The 22,155-nt window shown below is 40.8% G+C and overlaps 1 protein-coding gene across 2 annotated transcripts in view; it reads right to left on the minus strand.

The window, feature by feature from the left end:
* Window positions 1-19,153, minus strand: part of DPYSL4 (dihydropyrimidinase like 4) — a 64,987-nt gene extending 45,834 nt beyond the window's left edge. The window contains exons 1-3 of one of the 2 annotated variants that reach the window (XM_089669233.1): window positions 18,791-19,153; window positions 3,070-3,158; window positions 430-614 (exon numbers count right to left, since the gene is read on the minus strand). In XM_089669233.1, the coding sequence (XP_089525359.1) occupies window positions 430-614; window positions 3,070-3,158; window positions 18,791-19,138 (622 nt within the window). In that variant the 5' untranslated portion in view covers window positions 19,139-19,153. Of the gene's footprint in view, window positions 1-429; window positions 615-3,069; window positions 3,159-15,946; window positions 16,215-18,790 lie in introns of those variants that run through there. The other variant, XM_089669230.1, reaches the window with a different exon arrangement.
* Window positions 19,154-22,155: the final 3,002 nt, after the last annotated feature.

A 22,155-nucleotide genomic window follows, 5' to 3' on the forward strand; every position in this document is an offset into this window, starting at 1 on the left:
AGAATATCAAGCCTTACTTGCATATGATGGATCAATGATCCTAGGTGAGCACCCTATAACTGGCAGTATAATAGTATTTTTTTGGGATAGCCTATAAATTTGAATTGTGCCTCTTCCGGGCAGCATATGTTCTGTAAAAAGACACATCTATGTATAACCCCAAAGGTACATCCCAATAATTAATCATTGAATCCCTGTATTCATTATAGCAAATCGCTATTCTAATGTACCTGTTTGGAAGTGCAAAAGTGCAAAGTGAAAGAGATCTTAGAACCACCCATGAATCTGGAACGTTACACGCAAGGACCACGGGAAAGTATGAGCTCACTAGATTTCGGGCAGTAACAGACCAAAAGAATGCAAGTATTAGAAGATCTTCCTTGGAGTTTACATACACTTTAGTCTAAGGCCTGCATTTGGTTTACTCACTGATCATCGTAGTGCCTCCAGCTAAAGCGGCTTTAGTTCCCTGGAAGAAGTCATCTGCGCCAATCATTCCCATCACAGGCATCTGTAGTCTCGTGTGGACATCTATTCCTCCAGGTATGACCAGCAAGCCATGGGCATCGATGGACTTAACACCACCAGGGACAATCAGGTTTTCCCCAATTTGTCTAGAACAATACAATAAAGTAAATGAGAATATATATTTTTTTTTAAGGAACAACACATCAAGTATGGCGGACATTTGACCTACACCTCTGGGGCAGTTCCAGGGTCTAGCAGTCAATGGATAGTTCCAAGCACTGTAATAGGGTCAAAGAAGTGATGTCACCACTCCCCGCTGTTAGTGACATTGGTGATTTTGAAGATAGCAATGGAGGAAAGATTGATGAGGTATTGTTGGCCAGATGAGCATAGGAGGGACAACAGGACAACTTTGCAGAGACAAGGGCAAGGTGACAGTGGGGGTTAGTTACTAAGACTGAAGAGTGCAAAATCTGGTGCAACTCTGCATAGAAACCAATCCGCTTCCATGTTTTTTTGCCAAAGCTTAACTGAACAAGCTGAGGTTAGAAGCTGATTGGCTACCATGCACAGCTGCACCAGATTCTGCGTACTCCAGATTTAGTATATCTACCCCTGTGTCACTCTTAGTAAAGACTTGGCCTGGCACTACAGCTATGCCATGATAAAAAAAAAGTCCAGGAATGGTAGGCTACATCCATCAAATGTAATTTAAGGCTTCATTTTTAGTTCTGACTGAAGTGTATATAATGTAATTTTTTTTTTTATAAATATGTAGAAAGTGTGATTTGTAATCTACAGTGTTTTGCATTTATTTTTCTCTACAGCATATGGTATGCATCCACAAAAGGTTTACTTCAGTCATCAGCTGGTCAGGTCTTTTCATTAGACCAGTGGTGGTCAATTTTCATGATATAGGGGGCAGGCCTGGATCTAGGGGGGTGATGGGGTGGGCTAAGCCCCCCAGATTTTATTTGTGCTCCCCCCCCCCCAGATATCTGAGCGTGCGTCAATGAGCCTTGATGGAGACAGTTGATGAAAGGGGACAGCTAATGTAAGGGGGCACTTTGAGGGGAGGAATTGATGTAAGGGTGCACTCTGATGTGGACTTTGTATGTAAGGGGCACTCTGATGAGGACACCTGATGTAAGGGGGGACACTTATAGGAACCCCAATGTAAGGGGGAACTCTGAGAATGACCCCTGATGTAAGGAGGGACTCTGATAAGAAAACCTGATTTAAGGGGGCACAGGTTCCTATTTAATCATCCTTTAACATTCTAATGCTCTCTGTTCACTAGTGCATCTCCTCTGCACAATCTGTCAGACTTGACTTCGGGGTTGTGAATCTGTGGTACAGTAACGTGCCGATTGAACAGGGAATACAGCTTCCATTATGCCCCTGACCTTTTTTACTGCACCCCTAGATCAAATAGGCTAGATCCCTCCCTAATCTATTAATGGCCAGATCAGTCTATGGCCATTCTACAAAAATAAGTATCAGAAACTGCAGGCATGCTACAAGGGATGGTCAGAGACCAAAGAGACTTTAGATGAGACTACTATAGATCACTGCTTTGGGGTGATGTAAGGTCATCGCGTCTGGGTGTCTATATCATAGTCTAACAAAGCCAATCTGGTCGACAGCTGTAGACATCATCTCAGTATAATCAATGGAAGTCCAGTGACGTACCAGGTAGAGTATATGATTGGCTGGCAATTGGGTATTTATTCTACACTGGTTTAAGTCAACATTAAAACACTGCTCACTGCAAGGGACCTGAGGGTCGTACAAGTAGTGCCATGTATCCCCTGGTCCAAGGGTTGGGCACCAGAACATTCAACACAACAACTTTCTAGGTAGCTGAGGTAATCTCCTATTACCTTTTATACTTCAATATTTTTATCAAAGTTTTCAAAGCACATAACAGCTGTTTAAAAAAAAAAAGTCTCGAAAGTAATTCCTCTAGGGGTGCACACCTGAGGAGCAATAGGCTGTCAAGTGGTAAAAGTGTATATAGGATCAAGTAGTAGTGAATCAAAGATATAAAATAGTTTCCACATTCAACAGAGGAGATCTTCCAAGTGACCTCCTAGTACCTTTTGCTTTTAATTTAGTCATTGTTATATATTTCCTTGGTGCGTCCACAGTTTAGTAGGAACACATTTTGCACAGGCAGATTAACAGCGGTGTGTCACTTCAGCATATATGCTAATTTATGCTAATACAATCCTAATTTTAACATTATTTTACAAGAACCTTTTTTATATAAAGTAATGTGTAGTAGCTAGGGCAAGTGTGAGGTTTAAAGCGGCATTAAACCCAAAACTAAAAAATGTATATATTGCAGCTTACCAATCATTAGATGTGGTGGCTGTATTAGTTTTATTTTTTAGGCCTTTTCCCTTTGTTTACACTTGGTAATCTGGCCAGTAACACATACTCCTGTATTAGAGTGCCCCAACTCTGGATGAAAGTGCACAGGGGGCACCTTTGGACAGCAGTTTTGAGGGGGAGGGTAGAGGTAAAAGTACACATTTCACGAAATATATTGTTGAATAGAACCATACAATACATTGTAATATATTGCCTCTCACTTACTTTATTAAGCCATCTTCAATGTAAATGTCTGCACAGAATGACTGATCATCGTTCACAATTTTCCCTCCTTTGATATGAAGTCTGTCACTCTGGAATGGAAAAGATTAGATATATGGAGTATACAGCCCAATGTCAAATGTAAGCCATGAACTGGTGACGGAGGACAAGTGACTAGGTGAATGCTGAATAGTATGAAACACTGGAGTTAATCCAATCAGGTAATTGCATCTAATAAATAAAACCACACTGCTGTGAAACTTGCTGACAGAACTAAGCAGAAAGGAAAATAAAGTGCAACCCTTTATTGGCTATGCTAAATTTTGATAGACATTAGTCTATGCTGACACCTGTATGATTCCAGAAGGCCAAAGCAGGAGAACATTTTGTTTACTCAGATGCCTGAGGAACTTACTGTGGCCATGCATGGCCAACATTTTCCAATATTTGAACATCTCTTGCTATAACCATGGTGTGTAAAAGTTAAATAAATACATATTTGGAGATTTTCTGCCATGTTTGACAATCTCTGCAGCCAACTGTCAAGTCTCATCTCCATGGTGTACAATTTAAGGAAGGACAAGCAAGTCTCATACTGCCCATTGCTCTTGCTGACAAATCTGTCTGTTGTATGGTCACCCTTGGTGTGATCCAGTAAAGATGCAATGGGGGTTATTTACTAAAACTAGAAGATGCAGAATCTGGTGCAACTCAGCAGAAAAACTAATCAGCTTCCACGTTTTATTGCCAAAGCATAACTGAATAAGCTGAAGTTAGAAGCTGGTTGGCTACCAAGCACAGGTGCACCAGATTTTGAGTGCGTCGGTTTTAGTAAATCTCCCTCAATATGTTAGTTGATTTCTTCTAACTACACATATAAACAGGTATGATTGTGAGGTTATTGCAATTGAATCAGATTTTTGGGTATGGAGATACCTGCTCAGTTCAGTCTATGACAGTCTTTCTAACACAGAGGAACCCTGTGAGTTAACTTTTAGGTCCCAGGGAAGCCCTGCCTATAATACTTATATCTACTGCTCAAAGGCCATTAACACAAACAGAAAGTTGTGAATATAAGAATAAAAAAAAGGAATATAGTATACTTAGTGTATTGGACACCCAGAGCTGCTCTATACATGACAAAATTATTTTCCATAATAATAATGAAATGAAACAATAATGGTAGAGACCAGAAAAAAGTCTGTAAAGATTGTACTGCTCCTTCATATAGGTGGTCAGTGGAAAAGTGCTCCCTGTACATTGTTGATTAGTGAAATGCCCATTTACAGTGGCAGTCCATGTAGTGCCCCATTTACACTATTGATTAGTGAGGGTTCCTCTACTCTAGTTGTCTGAGGAGAAGGGTTCCCGTAGATTGGTGGTCTGTGGTGGAAAACCCACTTACATTGGTGGTGGTCAGAGGGAAAAATGCCTCCTTACAGATAACTGAAAAGCTCTTTGGTGTCAGTGATAATTTATCCAAGAGGCACAAATTACTCACTGGCCAAGGAACCCCTAGCAACCTCTGGAGGAACCCTAGACGTCCATGGAACCATGGTTAAGAAATGTTGCTTTATGATGTTCCACAATGTGCTTCAAGAGAAGAATATCCCTTCCAGTCTTGTAATATCTATAGGGCTAAACTTAAAATGATTCTAGGCTATCAAAGTCCACTCCAGCCAAAATTTTAAAATTTGTTTTAGATAGAGTGTAGAGTCTATGGCAGGACTTTTTTGACATGTTCATATTAGGGAGATTTTTACTTCCTAGGGAGTAATGGAAAATCTCCCCATCATGGACAAATACAAAAATACATTTTCCGATTGGGGAGGGTCAGAAACTCTGTTTTAATTGTTTTCTGTGCCTTCCTTTGCTGGTGACACTTACTCCAACCATTTTTTGTAAGGGTGTCACATATGTATGTTGCCTCAGACAGTGCTGGAGCATGCAGCATTACGCTTGTGGCATACAGTTGCTGCCTTAAAAGCTGTACTATGTAAGCAACTGTAAGTTTTCTTTATATTTTCCCTAGATTTATCTAACAAAAATAGGGTTCTTTCACATGGGCGACCCAATCTGATCCACGTGTCAGGCTTATAGGCGGATCTGATCAGAAGCTCAATATTAGTATATGGGTAGATGGATGTAAACAGACATGCATCTGTTTACACTGATTACCTTTTAAAAAAGGAAAAGGTCTGCATCCTATTCCATTTTTTTGGACCTAAAGGAGATGGATTAAAGGTAAAATAATGTACACAGATATGCCTGCCCATAGATTCAACATTGATCCATTTCCTACAGTCACAAACTGGAGGAATCAAAATATGAGGAAATATGGATGTCAAAAAGTGACATCTGTTTCATTTACTCTGCTGAAAGGGGGGGGGGGGTCTGTTCACAGGATTCCCTGCCAATCATAATGGAGGACAACAATTTGAGTGGATTATAAGGCCCTTTTTTCACAAACGGTCCGATCAGGTCCGTCTGTCAGTTTTTCAGACGGACCTGATCGGACCCTCTATTCAGCCTTATAGACTGGTGGGGGTAAACAAACCTGTGACCACCTACACCTTCCAACTTTCAATCTGATCCAGTCCACTGATCGAAGGTAGTTGGGTGTAAACAGACAAGCGCAGACCAGGTTCTGTCTGTGTCTACTCCGCAAAAACAGAGAGGAAATGGACCAGTTATCTGCCCGCTCTCCCCTACTGATCTATACAGAACCCGTCCCATGTGAAAGGGGCCTAAATCATAACAAGACTGTACCGTTTTGGAGCAGAAATGAAATGTCACGTTCTCTAGCAACTTCGGGGAAATCAAATGTAGCTCTACCATTAAAGCTACAAAATAAAACATGTAGAAACATTGATTTTCCTGTTATATATATTACATCTTTACATATAATGAAAATAAATATCAATTCTATACAACTGAGGGTACAAACAAGGGAAATGATGAAGGATCAGAAGAGGCAGTGTTCATTTGTTTTTCAATGTGGAAATGAGGAATTGTGGGAAGTTGGATACCCACAATTCCTGGAGGTGATGGGAAAATACATTTGCAGATAATGCCATTCATGACGCTTTGGGCTATGAATAACTCACTGCCGGTAATGGTAAGACTGAATCAATAGAAGCTTTCTCTAGCAGGGTCTATGGAAGCCTGATACACCAGGCCATAACAGGAGCTACACAAATATATTCATTAAAGGTTTGTTCCCACAAGATACTTTGTCAGGCATTTTGTTATATTTTTCCAACACAGACACAATGCAGGAACATGAGAAAATCCATTGTTTTCAGTAGAGCTTGTTCCCACCTGAGAGTTACAGTATACTAAAATAGAAAATCCTGTGTGTGCACTTTTGGTGCTACACTTTTCCATATAAGTCAGTCCTTCAAAATTGCAATGCCATTCATCTATAAAAGCAGGGCAATGCACATAAATGGGTGCATTTTCAGATGCATGGGGGAGCAATAAATATTTAAATAACGAGGTTTTGCTTACGGAGGGTCATACAAATCTATTTAATATTCAACATGACTAATTACATTTTATCTCCTGTTCCACTTTTCATGCGTGTCCTTATACCCATCCCCCAACGCTGTGCTTTACATTAACCATATCCATAGAAGTTCCTTCAGTGTACATCAAATGCAAATAATGCAATGTAATAAACATGAAATATTGTAATGGTATTCCGAAAGAGTGACACAGTTTAGGTTCTAAATAATAATGTCTTGATCTGTACACACTATGCAGCCTCAGATAAAATCTGCATGACGTTTTACAACACAAAGTGACAAGATGATAGATCTCCTTCATATTTTATCTTAATCCTTCGTGGTCATATTATATGTACACACACAATGATAAAACAGCTATGCATAATATTCTTGAAACTGGTAACAAATAAAAATGAACATTTACCAACAACTATTTGCTCCAGTAATGCAATTGTGTTGTCTTCCAACATATTCTAACATGGAAAGGGTTCTTTGAAACCCTGGGGTTCCTCCAGAGGTTGCTTGGGGTTCCATAAACTGTGGATGATTGACCTGCCATCAATATGGTGTCCGCTTCGTTTGGATTCCAACGCCACTTAGTGAGTGAGTATGATGACACCAATGATATTTTTTTATCTTTCTCTAAGGGTTACATTCTGACCACTATTGTGAGAGGGCATACTTCCCAATGGTCACCAATTCAAGGGGGGCATTCTTCCCGCTGGACACCAATGTAAGGGGCATTCTTGCTATTGTCCACCGATGTAAACACAGCATTCTGACCACTGATGTAAGGGGCAATATTTCCACTGGCCACTGATGTAAGGGGGCATTCTTTCCACTGACCACTAACGTAAGGGGCATTCTTCTCACTGACCACTAATGTAGGGGGGCATACTTCTCCCTGTCCACCAATGTAAGGGGCATTATTTTCACTGGCCACTAATATAGGCAGGTTTCTTCCCATTGTCTCCCAAAGTAAAGGGGGCATTCTAGAGAGTGAGCTTTTTGCCCATTCTTCTTTGCAATATAGCCCAAGCTCTGTCAGATTGTATGGAGATCATCTGAGAACAGCAATTTTCAAGTCTTGCCTCAGATTCTCAATTGGATTTAGGTCTGGACTTTGACTGGGCCATTCTAACACATGAATATGCTTTGATCTAAACCATTCCATTGTAGCTCTGGCTGTATGTTTAGGGCCGTTGTCCTGCTGGAAGGTGAACCTCCGCCCCAGTCTCAAGTCTCAGACTTTAACGGGTTATCTTCTAAGATTGCCCTGTATTTGGCTCCATTCATCTTCTCATCAACTCTGACCAGCTTCCCCGTCCCTGCTGAAGAAAAGCATCCCCACAACATGATGCTGCCACCACCATGTTTCACAGTGTGGATGGTGTGTTCAGGGTGAAGTGCAGTGTTCTTTTTCAGCCACACATAGTGTAGCGAGATTCCAATCGCCCTGCTTTAAAAAAATTTTACAAATTTTCACACTCAATAGAGTGGCAGGATTACTTATAATAACAACACCCCATCCACTAACATTTATTTATTTCAGGTACTTATACAGCGCTGACAATTTTACGCAGAGCTTTACATATACATATTGTACATTCACATCAGTCCCTAACCCTCAAGGGGCGTACAATCTAAGCTCCCTAACTCACATTCATACATACACATACTAGGGCCAATTTAGACAGGGCCCAATTAACCTACCAGCATGTCTTTGTAGTGTGGGAGGAAACCCACGCAGGCACAGGGAGAACATGCAAACTCCAGGTAGGTGGTGCCATGGTTGGGATTCGAACCAACAACCCTAGTACTGCCAGGTGGAAGTGCAAACCATTTAGCCACTGTACTGCCCACGTATTAACCTCTTCTTGACAAGGGTAAAACAAAGCTTAAAGTAGTGGTAGTACACTCATTTTTTTAGATGTTTACCTACAGGTAAGCTTATAATAAACCTTACCTGTAAGTAAAATGAATATTTCCTAAACGTTCACTGTTTAGGAGATATTCTATTGAGCGGCACGGGCATGCCGTTCCTTCAGAGCTGTGTGCCACAGCTGTAGCATGTGCAGCACTGACATCATCGTGGCTTCAGCCATTCAAGTGGCCACAGCCCGGGAATCCGTTTTTTTTTTTTTTTTTTAGGTTTACTACCATGTTAATGCCTGAACACAGTTTTGCAAGTTTGATGTTTGTTAGTAGAACTGTACAAATTATTGCAACTACAACCTTTTTTTAAAAATTTAGTTGTATATTTCTTACTATTACCATAATCCACCACCAAGAGAAAACCCAAAATAAATTCTCCTGCTCCTGGCAATCACAGCGATACCACATATACATATGTTATTTGTTGTTTGTACCTGTAGGAAGGCCTAGAAACCATTGTGCACGGTTTGCTTTTTTATCCATCATAAAATGCACTAACAAGGACAGTAACTGACACTGATACTAATTTCATTTTTTTTTTTAAATCCTACCTAAAATACACTGACCCTGATCTTTGACCCTGACCTTGACCATAACTGATCGAGATCAAACCCTGATCTGCCAATTTTTCTTTTTTATATATATATATATATATATATATATATATATATATATATATATATATATATATATAATATATACATTTGCTCCTCTAGCAGGAGAAAAAGATGCAATGGGGGGATTTACTAAAACGGGCGCACACAGAATCTCGAGCACATATGCATAGTAACCAATCAGCTTCCAGGTTTTATTGTCCAAGCTTAATTGAACAAGCTGAAGTTAGAAGCTGATTAGTTACTATGCAGATTTGCACCAGATTCTGAGTGCGCCAGTTTTAGTAAATCCTCCCCAGTGTACCTTTCTCTCCATTCAGTCTGGATTCACACTTCTGCAGTGCAGCATATCACATGTGATTCGCACAGGAACTGCACCGCATTCCTGTGCAAATCACATGCAAATTCTGTGCGGTGCGATGTGAGCCATACATTGTGTATGGCTCAAATCGCTCCGCATCTGCACTGCCTGGGTTCACATGTATGCGGTGCAGTATATCGCATGTGATTCCCACAGGAACCGCACCGCATTCCTGTGCAAATCACATGCGATTTGTGTGAGGTGTGACTGGAGCCATACATTTTGTATGGCTCTAATCGCACCGCACCTGCACCAAAAAGGTGCAGGACCCTTTTTTTAGTCCGCACTAGAATCGGATCACATGGTTAATCACACCTATGCGATCCGATTCTGCGCATCACACCGTGTTTTGCGGACCGCTTTCGGGGTGTTGTTAACTTAACATACACACACGCAGCGGTTCGCATGAACGGGGTGCGATTCTGAAAATGCTGCGAATTCTGCACCGCATCAGTGTGAACCAGGGCAAAGGTGCAGGACCTTTTTCTTGGTCCGCACCAGAATCAGATTTCATGGATATTCATATCCATGCGATCCAATTCTGCACATTGCACCTCATTTTGCGAACTGATTTTGGGGTGTTGTTAACTTAACATACAGACTCGCAGCGGTTCGCATGAACGGGGTGCGAATGCGATGTGGTGTGGGATTCACAGAAAACGGTGCGAATTCCGCACCGCATCAGTGTGAACCCAGGCTCAAAAAAAGAAAAAAAAAACAGGGGTGGGCTGTACAGTGACTGATCATTGTGAAATCCAATCAGAGGCTATCACAGCAATCAGGTTATCAGGAACCTGACTTCCATATTCCCGATTGTTAGCATGGGACCAGAAGTCCTTGTTGACAGCCCGGCCCTGTGCTGGGAGCCCGCTAAGCACACAGCAAAAACACATGTATGCATATATGCGGCCTCATGGAAAAAGACCAATGTCTGTGAGGCTGCATACATGTGTACACAAATAGTCAAAAATATTATAATGCGATTAATGGAAAAAAAAAACAAATCCCCAGGATTAGCCTGTATCACAGCAAGACGTCAATCTGATCGTAAAGGATACGTTTTTCTTTCCCTAAAATGATACTTGATTATAATGGTACTGCACAGAGCAATCTATTACCTTCTCTTTTGAACTCCCCTGCCGATGCTTTCTGCTCCCCCTACCTGATGGTGCCCCCTTAGCAAACCGTGTGTTAAAGGGGCACCAGTGCGGGTGTGCTACTGGTACAGGCTGTGTGCATCTATAGACTCACCCTATATATAGAGCACTCTAATGCAGGCCATAGAGGGGTCGAACATCGGCCGATTTTTCGAACGATAAACGGAAAATCGGTCGTTCGTTTGGCCAATGTTACCACCAACACTGAAAAAAATCAGCCAACTAAATCATAAAGTTCACCCCATAACTTCTGTCCCTTGCAGGTCACTGCTCATGCGCCAATTTTATATCGTTAAAACAATTAGCCAATTTTGCCATCATTGCCGGGAAAATCAGCCAATCGCCCAAATCAGCCGCAAATTTTCCAACATGACCGATAATCTCAAAGCGCAAAAAACCCAAAAAACAGCCGACCAATTAACCCACTAACAGTGCGAAAATCGGCCGATTTTTTTCACCGGAAAAATCGCCCGATTTTCGAACCGTCTATGGCCGGCATTATGCTCAGTTGTAGTGATGAATCCAATTTTGACACCATTAACATGGAGCTTACACAGGGCTTAGACATAGAGCTCCTTCTTCCTTTTTCTTATGTGACAGTGTTCTGGGCCTGGTGATTGGCCACTCAGGCCTGAGCACTGCATCTTGGGAGCTCACATGCTCCTTCATACCTGGGAGGACAAGGTATTTACTGAGTGCTCTGATGGGACAACTGAGTAGAGCAGCAAAGGTGATTATTAGTGGCTGGGAGTTCTTAGGGAATATGTTATTTTTCTCTGAATAAGTCATACAATATCAGCCACACAGTTATGTATTGTTTTTAGGCTTCTTTTACACATGCATCAGGTTTGTAAACGCCTCTGAAAAGCGATATGTGGTGGATCGTTTTTTAGAGTCAGTTTAGAGCTTGAAAAGTGTACTGGAGGTGATATGCTGCCTTCTGAATGCTGGTGTTTTTTTAATTATTCCCAGGGGGGGGATCTTACAGTGCCTTGAATAAGTATTCATACCCCTTGAAGTTTTCCACATTTTGTCATGTTACAACCAAAAACGTAAATGTGTTTTATTGGAATTTTATTTGATAGACCAACACAAAGTGGCACATAATTGTGAAGTGGAAGGAAAATGATAAATGGTTTTCAACATTTTTTACAAATATAAATATGTGAAAAGTGTGGTGTGCATTTGTATTCAGCCCCCTGAGTCAATACTTTGTAGAACCACCTTTCACTACAATTACAGCTGCAAGTCTTTTTGGGGATGTCTCTACCAGCTTTGCACATCTATAGAGTTACATTTTTGCCCATTCTTGTTTGTAAAATAGCTCAAGTTCTGTCAGATTGGATGGAGAGCATCTGTGAACAGAAATTTTCAAGTCTTGCCACAGATTCTCAATTGGATTTAGGTCTGGACTTTGACTGAGCCATTCTAACACATGAATAAGCTTTGATCTAAGCCATTCCATTGTAGCTCTGGCTGTATGCTTTGGGTCGTTATCCTGCTGGAAGGTGAACCTCCGCCCCAGTCTCAAGTCTTTTCCAGACTCTAACAGGTTTTCTTCTAAGATTGCCCTGTATTTGGCTCCATCTATCATCCCATCAACTCTGACCAGCTTCCCTGTCCTTGCTGAAGAAAAGCATCCCAGCATGATGCTGCCACCACCATGTTTCACGGTGGAGATGGTGTATTCAGGGTGAAGTGCAGTGTTAGTTTTCAGCCACACATAGCATTTTGTCTCTAGGCCATAAAGTTCAGTCTTGGTGTCATCTGACCAGAGCACCTTCTTCCACATGTTTGCTGTGTCCTCCACATGGCTTCTCGCAAACTGCAAACAGGACTTCTTATGGTTTTCTTTCAACAATGGCTTTCTTCTTGCCACTCTTCCATAAAGACCAGATTTGTGAAGTGCACAACTAATAGTTGTCCTGTGGACAGATTCTCCCACCTGAGCTGTGGATCTCTGCAGCTCCTCCAGAGTTACCATGGGCCTCTTGGCTGCTTCTCTGATTAAAGCTCTCCTTGCCCAGCCTGTCAGTTTAGGTGGACGCCCATGTCTTGGTAGGTTTGCGGTTGTGCCATACTCTTTCCATTTTCAGATGATGGATTGAACAGTGCTCTGTGAGATGATCAAAGCGTGGGATATTTTTTTATAACCTAACCCTGCTTTAAACTTCTCCACAACTTTATCCCTGACCTGTCTGATGTGTTGCTTGGCCTTCATGATGCTGTTTGATCACTAATGTTGTCTAACAAACCTCTGAGGGCTTCACAGAACAGCTGTATTTATACTGAGATTAAATCACACACAGGTGGACTCTACTTACTAATTAGGTGACTTCTGAAGGCAATTAGTTCCACTAGATCTTATTTAGGGGTATCAGAGTAAAGGGGGCTGAATACAAATGCACACCACACTTTTCATATATTTATTGGAACCAATTTTGAAAACCAGTTACAATTTTCCTTCACAATTATATGACACTTTGTGTTGGTCTATCACATAAAATCACAATAAAATACATTTACATTTTTGGTTGTAATATGACAAAATGTGGAAAATTTCAAGGGGTATGAATACTTTTTCAAGGCACTGTACATTGAAGCTAGACTGTGCTCCAACTGCATGCCTTAGACACACAGCACGGTACCACTGACTTGAATGGGGCATGGTTGGCAAGTGGCACCACTGTAGGAAACTTGCTGCACTGCTGGCTATGTAATTTACCGGTAGGCAGCCAGGGGATGGTGAAATCACAGATCTTTTTTTACCCATCTGCCACATAATGGCCTTAAAATGAGAGTAAAGCTATTTTTCCTGTAAAAAATAAACATGTTATACTCACCTGCTCTATTCAATGGTTTTGCACAAAGCAGCCGCAAACCTCTTTTTTTGGGGTCCCCCGTCAGCGGTCCTGGCTCCTCCTCTTCTCTGAGTGCTGCCATAGCAAGGCATATTACAATCTGATTGTACAATCTCCTTAGATCTACCAACAAGTATGTAGTACACGCGCCTGCCTGACACTAATTGATTGGACAGTTTAGGTAAATCCTCATATTACATAGCTTTGATAGATCATACAAGTTTCGATAAATAATCGATTTCTTTACTGACTGATCTCTCCTGGTAGCAATAATCAATTCATAGTCAACAACCCGTTTGAACAATATGACACACACAGGGATGTGGATTTTATTCTTTAGTTGGAAGCTGTGATCATAACTGATTGATCTCATCTCTGTTTTCACCATGCAACCTCATAATCTAATCAACTAAAATAAGATCAAATTCACAAACAAAGCATCTCTGTGTTGCCCATTGATGCAACGTGATCAGAAATGTTCCACCCATGCAGATCAACTCAGCTTGACTGAATTCAATCTAATTCAGAAGAGAAGTTATATTTGATTGTTTGTTTGATCAAATCGCACATCAATAAGGTTGATTGTGCAGAGCTTGTCTGGTCAGACTGAAGGATTCAGAGCTTGTCTGGTCAGATTGTAATGTGTATGGTGAGCTTTTGTGATAAGTGACATCACTAACCCTCAGCATCCAATCAGATTTCACCTTTAGGTATCATGTACACAGATATGGCTCAAAAGTGATCATGCGTAAAAATACAGACAAGTTCCCGTGCCCAGGGACCTCAGGCAGCGCATACAGCTGGCCATACAAGTGAATGGCTGTATGCGTATGTACTCGTGTAAACGCTGATGCTCTTATGCACAAATACATTTTTGCATGAATACAAGACTCACGTTTGGGATAAATGCTGACACACAGGAGCTTTGGCGTTTTCATGAATACGTCCATGTATAGCCATTTACTTCAATGGCCAGCTGTATGTGGAAAGTGCTGCGATTTTTAACTTTACATATTTTTGAGTTATGTCTATGTTCATGAGGCCCTAAGATGAAACCTGATTGGTTGTTGCACTGTTGCTGTAAGCTCCTACACTTCGCCTGCAATCAAAGCCATATACATATATTTTATATACATATATAAATAAGGACAAATCACGCATGCAGATTCGCATAGCTGTGCATATTGTTTAGTCCTCATCCAGGAGATGTCTCAGAATCAGAATCTCCTCTGCATGTAACAGCAAAACAGATGACGAAAAACAGCGTCAGCCTATGGGCTAGGAGCGAGGATCTCACAAAATGAACTACAGGATAACCTTGCCTGTACAGAAATAAATATAATAGGAAATAAAAGAATCAATGCAGAGCTAATAAATTATGAAACCATTAAAATGACATAAATACAAGGACATTCACCCATAGCAACTAACCAAAAGACATCCTTCAGTGACTCTAGTAAAACAAACTGCCTGCGTTACTGAATAAGTCTGCTGGTTAACGCTTTCTTTGCCATTAACCCTTATCCTCCAATATATATAAAATAAATAATAATAATTAAAAAAAATATATATATATATATATATACACACACTAATATAGTATATTTATTTATCTATTTATTTATTTTTTTTATTTTTTTAATACTAATATTATATATACTGTGTGTGTATATATATATATATATATATATATATATATATTATTAACAATAATAAACAAAAACATTTTTTATTATTATTATTATTATTATTATTATTAATAATAATAACCTGGCACAATTCCTAATTATCTTTATTTTAGCCATGTGACTGTTATTTTCAGATCTCCTTGGAATCACTTATTTTTGGAAAATGAGGATTTTTGTCCTGGTGTGTTAGCTCTGAGCCTCCTTTCCTGAGGACCATTCTATTCTAATCATACAGTAATGTCATGCATGTTACATAATTGCCAACAAATATTCTGATTCCCTGTAACAAAGCCGAATGAGCAGATTTATTGGGATCTTTGGCGCAGGAATATGCTTGACCCAGTTTCAATATTATTTTCCTGCCAGTGACAACCCTGGGACATGAATGTGGATGTGATGGCTTTTGGTGGTGGCCTGGGTGCACCTTAAAACATGCAATCATAAAACTGGATCTAAACTACATAAATAAGGAATTTATGCAAAACAGAATATATTTCAATTCAGAGAGGTTGTAGTGTCCCTGCAGACCAATGTCACCCACATACACCATCGAGTATACAGGCTGTATAGGCTTCTTAGTTAAAGGAACCCCTTGAGATCCAATGAAGCCCCCCTTCCTTAGTACACAGAGTAGGGCCCCCTCATAGCAGAGTAGAGGACCCCCCAGATGTCTGGCATTGGTGCCCAGAAGATCCCAGTCGTATCATGGCTGTCAGCAATGGATCCCTGCCCCCCTCCTTCCTCCTGAGTCTTACTGTGATCCTGGGGATGTTCTTCTTGCCCTGGAAGGACATGATGTCGGGGTGTGGGCCCCTGTCTCCAGCAGATCGGGGGGTCCTGGGCTCCGAGGCTCCCTGTGTTATTGTGTAGATGGAGGTGGGGGATGTGCCTGCCTCTCTTTTTGTTGTCACAGGCTCGGTGGCTCCCCCTGCACTGGAAGAAGCTGTCAGCCCGGCTCCTTCATTACAATGCCAGCCTCATCCTGCAAGCTCCAGCCAGGGGCCTCTCCTAGGGCCACGATCCAGCCCACCTCCCCCCCCAGCACACACAATAGACACAGAGGAGGGCTGCATGGAGAGGCATAGGATGCCAGGCTGTGCCTGGAGGAGCCACACACAGCCAGAGCCCAGCAACCACCATGTCATCCACTATACCCGACAATACATCCCTGTGCTGCCTGCCTTTGTACACCGCTACAGCCATGGCAGGAGCCATACACAGCCAGAGCCCAGCAACCACTAGCACCCTCCCTGATCACATCCACTATACCCGACAATACATCCCTGTGCTGCCTGCCTTTGTACACCGCTACAGCCATGGCAGGAGCCATGCACAGCCAGAGCCCAACAACCACCATCACCCTCCCTGATCACATCCATTATACCCGACAATACTTTCATGTGCTGCCTGCCTCTGTACACCGCTACAGCCATGGCAGGAGCCATACACAGCCAGAGCCCAACACCACCATCACCCTCCCTGATCACATCCACTATACCCGACAATACTTCCTTGTCTATGGAGAGCTGTCAGTGTACTCCGCTACAGCCCTAGCAGGAGGTAATAGTTTTTACTCCACATATATGTCACCTGGATTGTTTATGACCTAGTTTGGAATTGTGTGCAATTGTTATATAAAAGTACAGCAACCCAAGGTAACCTCATCACCAAGTTACCCTTCAAACTATGGGAAAGGGAGACTTGATGCTGGTTACCCCTCCCCCAAGGTATAGTGTATACATACCGCCAACAAAGTATTGTATACATACCCCCACAATATATATATATATATATATATATATATATTATATATATATATATATATATATATATATATATACATCAAAGTATTGAATAAAAAAATACAGAAATTGTATTCCTCCTCAAATTATAATATATACATATATATATATCACCCATAGTATACACACACTTTCTCTACAAACTACCTCCGCTTCTATCCATCTATAATCCACCCCCAGCACAGATAATAATAATATTAACAGTATACCTTTCAACAAGCTACTGTCAATAATAATAAAAAACACACCATCTACTACTACTACTTGTAATAACAACAACAATGCTAACAACAATAATTTTTTCCCCCACTACTGCTAATAATAATACCAATAATAATAAAAATGACATACCATCCACTGCTAAAAACCACAATAATACACCACTAATAACACTACCACTAACAATATTTAACAATCTTCAACTACTACTGCCTCATAATAAAACAGATACTATTCACTGGTAGTAATGCTACCACTACAAACAATAAGAGTCAACAATAATAATAATAATAGGATACATCCTCTGCTAACAATAACAATAATATTACTAATATACCATTACTTCTACAGTACTTCTAATTAACAATGTTCCAACACTAGATTAATAATAATATGAATGATAATACAATTATATATTATTTACTGATAATAATAATATACCACTAATTACACTGCTACCAATAAAAATTACCAATCTTCCATCACTAATTCTAATAATACAAACAAGAACACAAATTAGATACCATTGTCTGATAATTATAATATACCACTAATTACACTGCTATTAAAGTAAATAACAATCCAGTACTATTGCTAATAATAATAATAATAATATAGGTCTAATAACAGTGCTACTAATTAGCAATCTTCCATCACTAGTGCTAATGATAATAATACAAATAATAATAAAATTAGATATGAGCCAATGATAATATTATACCACTCATTACACTGCTATCAATAGTAACTGACAATTTGCACTACTAATGATAATAACTATAATAATAATAATATAGACCTAATATCACTGCTACCAATAACACCCTTCTACTATTAGAGCTAATAATAATAATAATCATCATAATAATAGAGACCTAATAACACTGCTATTAATAACACCTTCCGCTATTGGAGATAATAATAATCATATAGACCTCATAACACTGCTACCAATAGCAATAACACCTTCCACTATTAGAGATAATAATAATAATAATAATATAGACCTAATATCACTGCTACTAATAACACCTTCCGCTATTAGAGATAATAACAATAATAATAATAATAATAATAATATAGACCTAATATCACTGCTACCAATAACACCCTTCTACTATTAGAGCTAATAATAATCATAATAATAGAGACCTAATAACACTGCTATTAATAACACCTTCTGCTATTAGAGATAATAATAATCATAATAATAATCATATAGACCTCATAACACTGCTACCAATAGCAATAACACCTTCCACTATTAGAGCTAATAATAATATAGACCTAATATCACTGCTACCAATAACAACCTTCTACTATTAGAGCTAATAATAATAATAATCATAATAATAGAGACCTAATAACACTGCTATTAATAACACCTTCTGCTATTAGAGATAATAATAATAATAATCATCATCATCATATAGACCTCATAACACTGCTACCAATAGCAATAACACCTTCCACTATTAGAGCTAATAATAAAATATTCCCAATAATGGACCCCACCACCTTAGTATTGGTGATATGATTGATATCAGCCAGTACAGAGGGGTGTGGTGCTGCCATTACCTGGCTATGCTTGGTTGGTTCCTCCACTGGGACAGGTGCAGGTCCCTGTAGGTCCACCTTCTCAGTAGCTCCCAGTCCATCCACACTGCCCAGGCTGCTGCTCTCGCTGCTGGACTCACTGAGCCCATTAGAACCAGAACCAGGACTGCTCCTATCCATCTTCCTGCTGCCATTCTTTTTGCCAACACTCAATGACTCGAAATTGATGGTCTTATTCTCAAAGGCCCCCTCCACATTGCAGAACATGCCCCCATACTTCTGCCTGGGTTTGGGACTCCCTGAGCCCAGCTTGGAGAAGTATGTGGGCTCCTCTTGCTGGACTTGCTCTGATTTCCTCCTGTCTGCCATGTCTGCTGGTTTGCTGGTTCTCTGCAGGTTGTCCCCTATGATAATCTGAAGTGAAGTGTGCTCCTGGTCTGCCAGGCTCAATTTGAGGCAGGGCCTGTGTCTCCAATGTGTCACATAACCCCCTGAGGTTACAGTACCCCAGCTGGCAGCTCCATTTAGGGATGACTGAGCTGTCCAATGGGTGTGGTGCTGAACTGGTGTGAATGACACCCTGGAGCTGCTTGTGTTGTCACTGAGTGATGGGGCTGCACAGATATTGTGTGTTTTTATCAGATCATTGAAATTGTCATTTCTACATTCGATGTGTTCCATCAGATTGGCTTTCTGGCATGACTGCCTAATTAATATTGTTTTCTAATGCTCTAAAAGAGAGGTTTCTGTGCTAAATGTGTTATAAATGGAACAACAAAACAAAAGATTTTCTATATTTTCTATTTAAAAGGTATAAAACCCAACAAATAATATATTGCAGCTTATCAATTCTTAGATGTGGTGGCTGCATTAGTTTTCTTTTTCCCCTTTGTTTTCATCTGGTAATCTAGCCGGTAACACCTCCTGTATTAAGAGTGCCTCCACTCTGGATGACAGAGCACAGGGGCACCTTTGGACAGCAGCACATTTAATGTGGAAGATGGGAGTGTTAGATGTATTAGCAGATTTAGATTCATTAACAAATTGAAGCCACACTCCACCTAATACTTTGTATGTAGTTGCAACAGTCCTGTTCCATTTGAGATAAACGTTTTACATAAATAAGCAAAAACTGATCATTGAAATATCCCGTCAGTGGAAAATGGTTTGCCTGATGCCTCTGACTGCTACATATGCAAGAGAGCTTCTTCTTTTGAAAAACAACAGACTTACAGGCCAGATCACCCTTTAATAATACAAGAAAGGAAGCCTAAAAAAGAAACGTTTGCAGCCATCACATTTAAGAATTGGTAAGCTGCAATATAATATGATTGCTTTTGTTTTTAATACTGCTTTGAGGGCCGGTTCACATCATAGAAACTGAGTCTGGATGCGTTCCGGTTACATTTCTGCATGCACGTTTTTGATGCGTTCCGGTGTGTTTCTGCATTAGCGTTTTTGATACTTTCCAGATGTGTTTCTGCATGTGCACTTTTAATAATCGATACACTGAAAAGTAAATAAACTATAGAACATTCCAGAAAAGTATAATGCTTAGAATGTATCTTCTCCATATCCCAAAGGAGACCTGGGGCACTCAGTAGAATACCTAGGGCCTGTGCTCCTGTCCTGCTTCGCTTTCATGTACTTTTTCTGTGTTGTATCAAACTGCATCAGGTTATTATTTCTAGTATGCTGACATCTAATGGTGGGTAAGGCCATTACAAGTTGTTTACTGTTATGACTTTGGTATGGTCCTCCGTTCTCCCCTCCTGTTTAGTGCTTGATACTTTGCTTTGTGGCTTCAGCAAAAATGAACATGCATGTTGCATTCATAGAGTGTGGTGCCTCAACAGGACACAATCCATTTAGGTTTCTGGAACGGCTCTTCGACCTTGTGCAATGACATGGTGATTTGGCCTTTTTAAGGTTAAAACAGATGGTGAGGCGGCAACATACCACCTCCTTACTCCCTGTTAAATGCCGTCGTATGGAGAAAAGACAGATTCTGTATTTCAAGTTTTATATACCATAGTGACTTAACAAGACTTATAAAACTGTTAAAGCAGAGTTCCACTCAAATGTGGAAGCTCTGCTTGTTTGGCTCCCCGCCCTCCACTGCCATATTTGGCACCTATTTGGGGGGGAGGGGGGAGCAGGTACCTGGTTTTGACAGGTACCTGCTCCCACTTCCATCTCAGTTCGCTGCAGCGAAGTGACCCAAAAGTTCGGCCTCCTCCTTTCTCCCGCAGTCTCCTGAGAACTTTCACAGTTCCCAGAAGACTGCTGGACCAATCAGGAAGCACGGCGCGACTCACGCATGTGCAGTGGGCACCAGGCTATGAAGATGTAAGCTGTCACAGCCTGGTTCCCACAGCAGAGATGCCAGCGCCGTGGAGGAGAGAAGGAGAGAAGAGACTGCATGGGTGAGTACATCGCTGGATTCTGAGACAGGCAAGTGTGTGTTTATTAAAAGTCAGCAGCTACAGTTTTTGTAGCTGCTGAGTTTTAAGAAACACAAAAACGGCTGGAACTCCACTTTACATGTGAAATGAATATGCTAATAATGGAATATGCTAATAATGGAATGATATTTGCATTGCAAAAATGGAAAAGTAAAATGGTGTTAACTATGGCAACAAGATTGCACTTCAGTTTTCCAACCGCCTTTCCCAGCTCCATCACACTATAGGCACAGGAGAGGTGCTTTTTGCTCTATTTCTCAGAAAGCAGTGATTAGAATGTAACAGTTTGTTATGGTGTAATTCATCAGTATGCTGTCAGGACAGTAGGTGGATTACTTACTCCATGCTGCTGCAGCCTGTATAGGCAATGACCTTTCTTTAGGCTGGGTGCACATGGGAGATTGTTAGACACACAATTGGAAATGTTGTGTGAGATCATGCAGTTTCCTGTATGCAGAATTACATGCAATTAAATGATTTAAAATGGTTGTAAAGGCTCAAGGTTTTAACCTTCATCTATTCTATGAATGAAGGTAAAAAGCCTTCTGTGTGCAGCAGTGCACCCAGCCCCCCCAATACTTACCTGAGCCCCATTGAGATCCAGCAATGTGCACGACAGCCTTGGCTATCTCGGGTCTCTGCCTCTTTTTTGGCTGAGCCTCCCAGCACATATGTGTCCCCATCAGAGCATTTCTGTACATCTGTGTCCCCCTCAGAGCCTCCCAGCACATCTGTGTCCCCAGCAGAGCCTTTCTGTAAATTTGTGTCACTATCAGAGCCTTTCCATACATCTGTGTCCCCATCAGAGCCTCCCAGCACATCTGTGTCCCCATCAGAGCCTCCCAACACATCTGTGTCCTCAGCAGAGCCTTTCTCTACATTTGTGTCACCATCTGAGCTTCCCAGCACATCTGTGTCCCA

This window comes from Staurois parvus, unplaced genomic scaffold (genome assembly GCF_062004578.1).
Source record: "Staurois parvus isolate SC_StPar_1 unplaced genomic scaffold, SC_StPar_1.0 ptg000009l, whole genome shotgun sequence".
NCBI classification, from domain to species: domain Eukaryota; kingdom Metazoa; phylum Chordata; class Amphibia; order Anura; family Ranidae; genus Staurois; species Staurois parvus.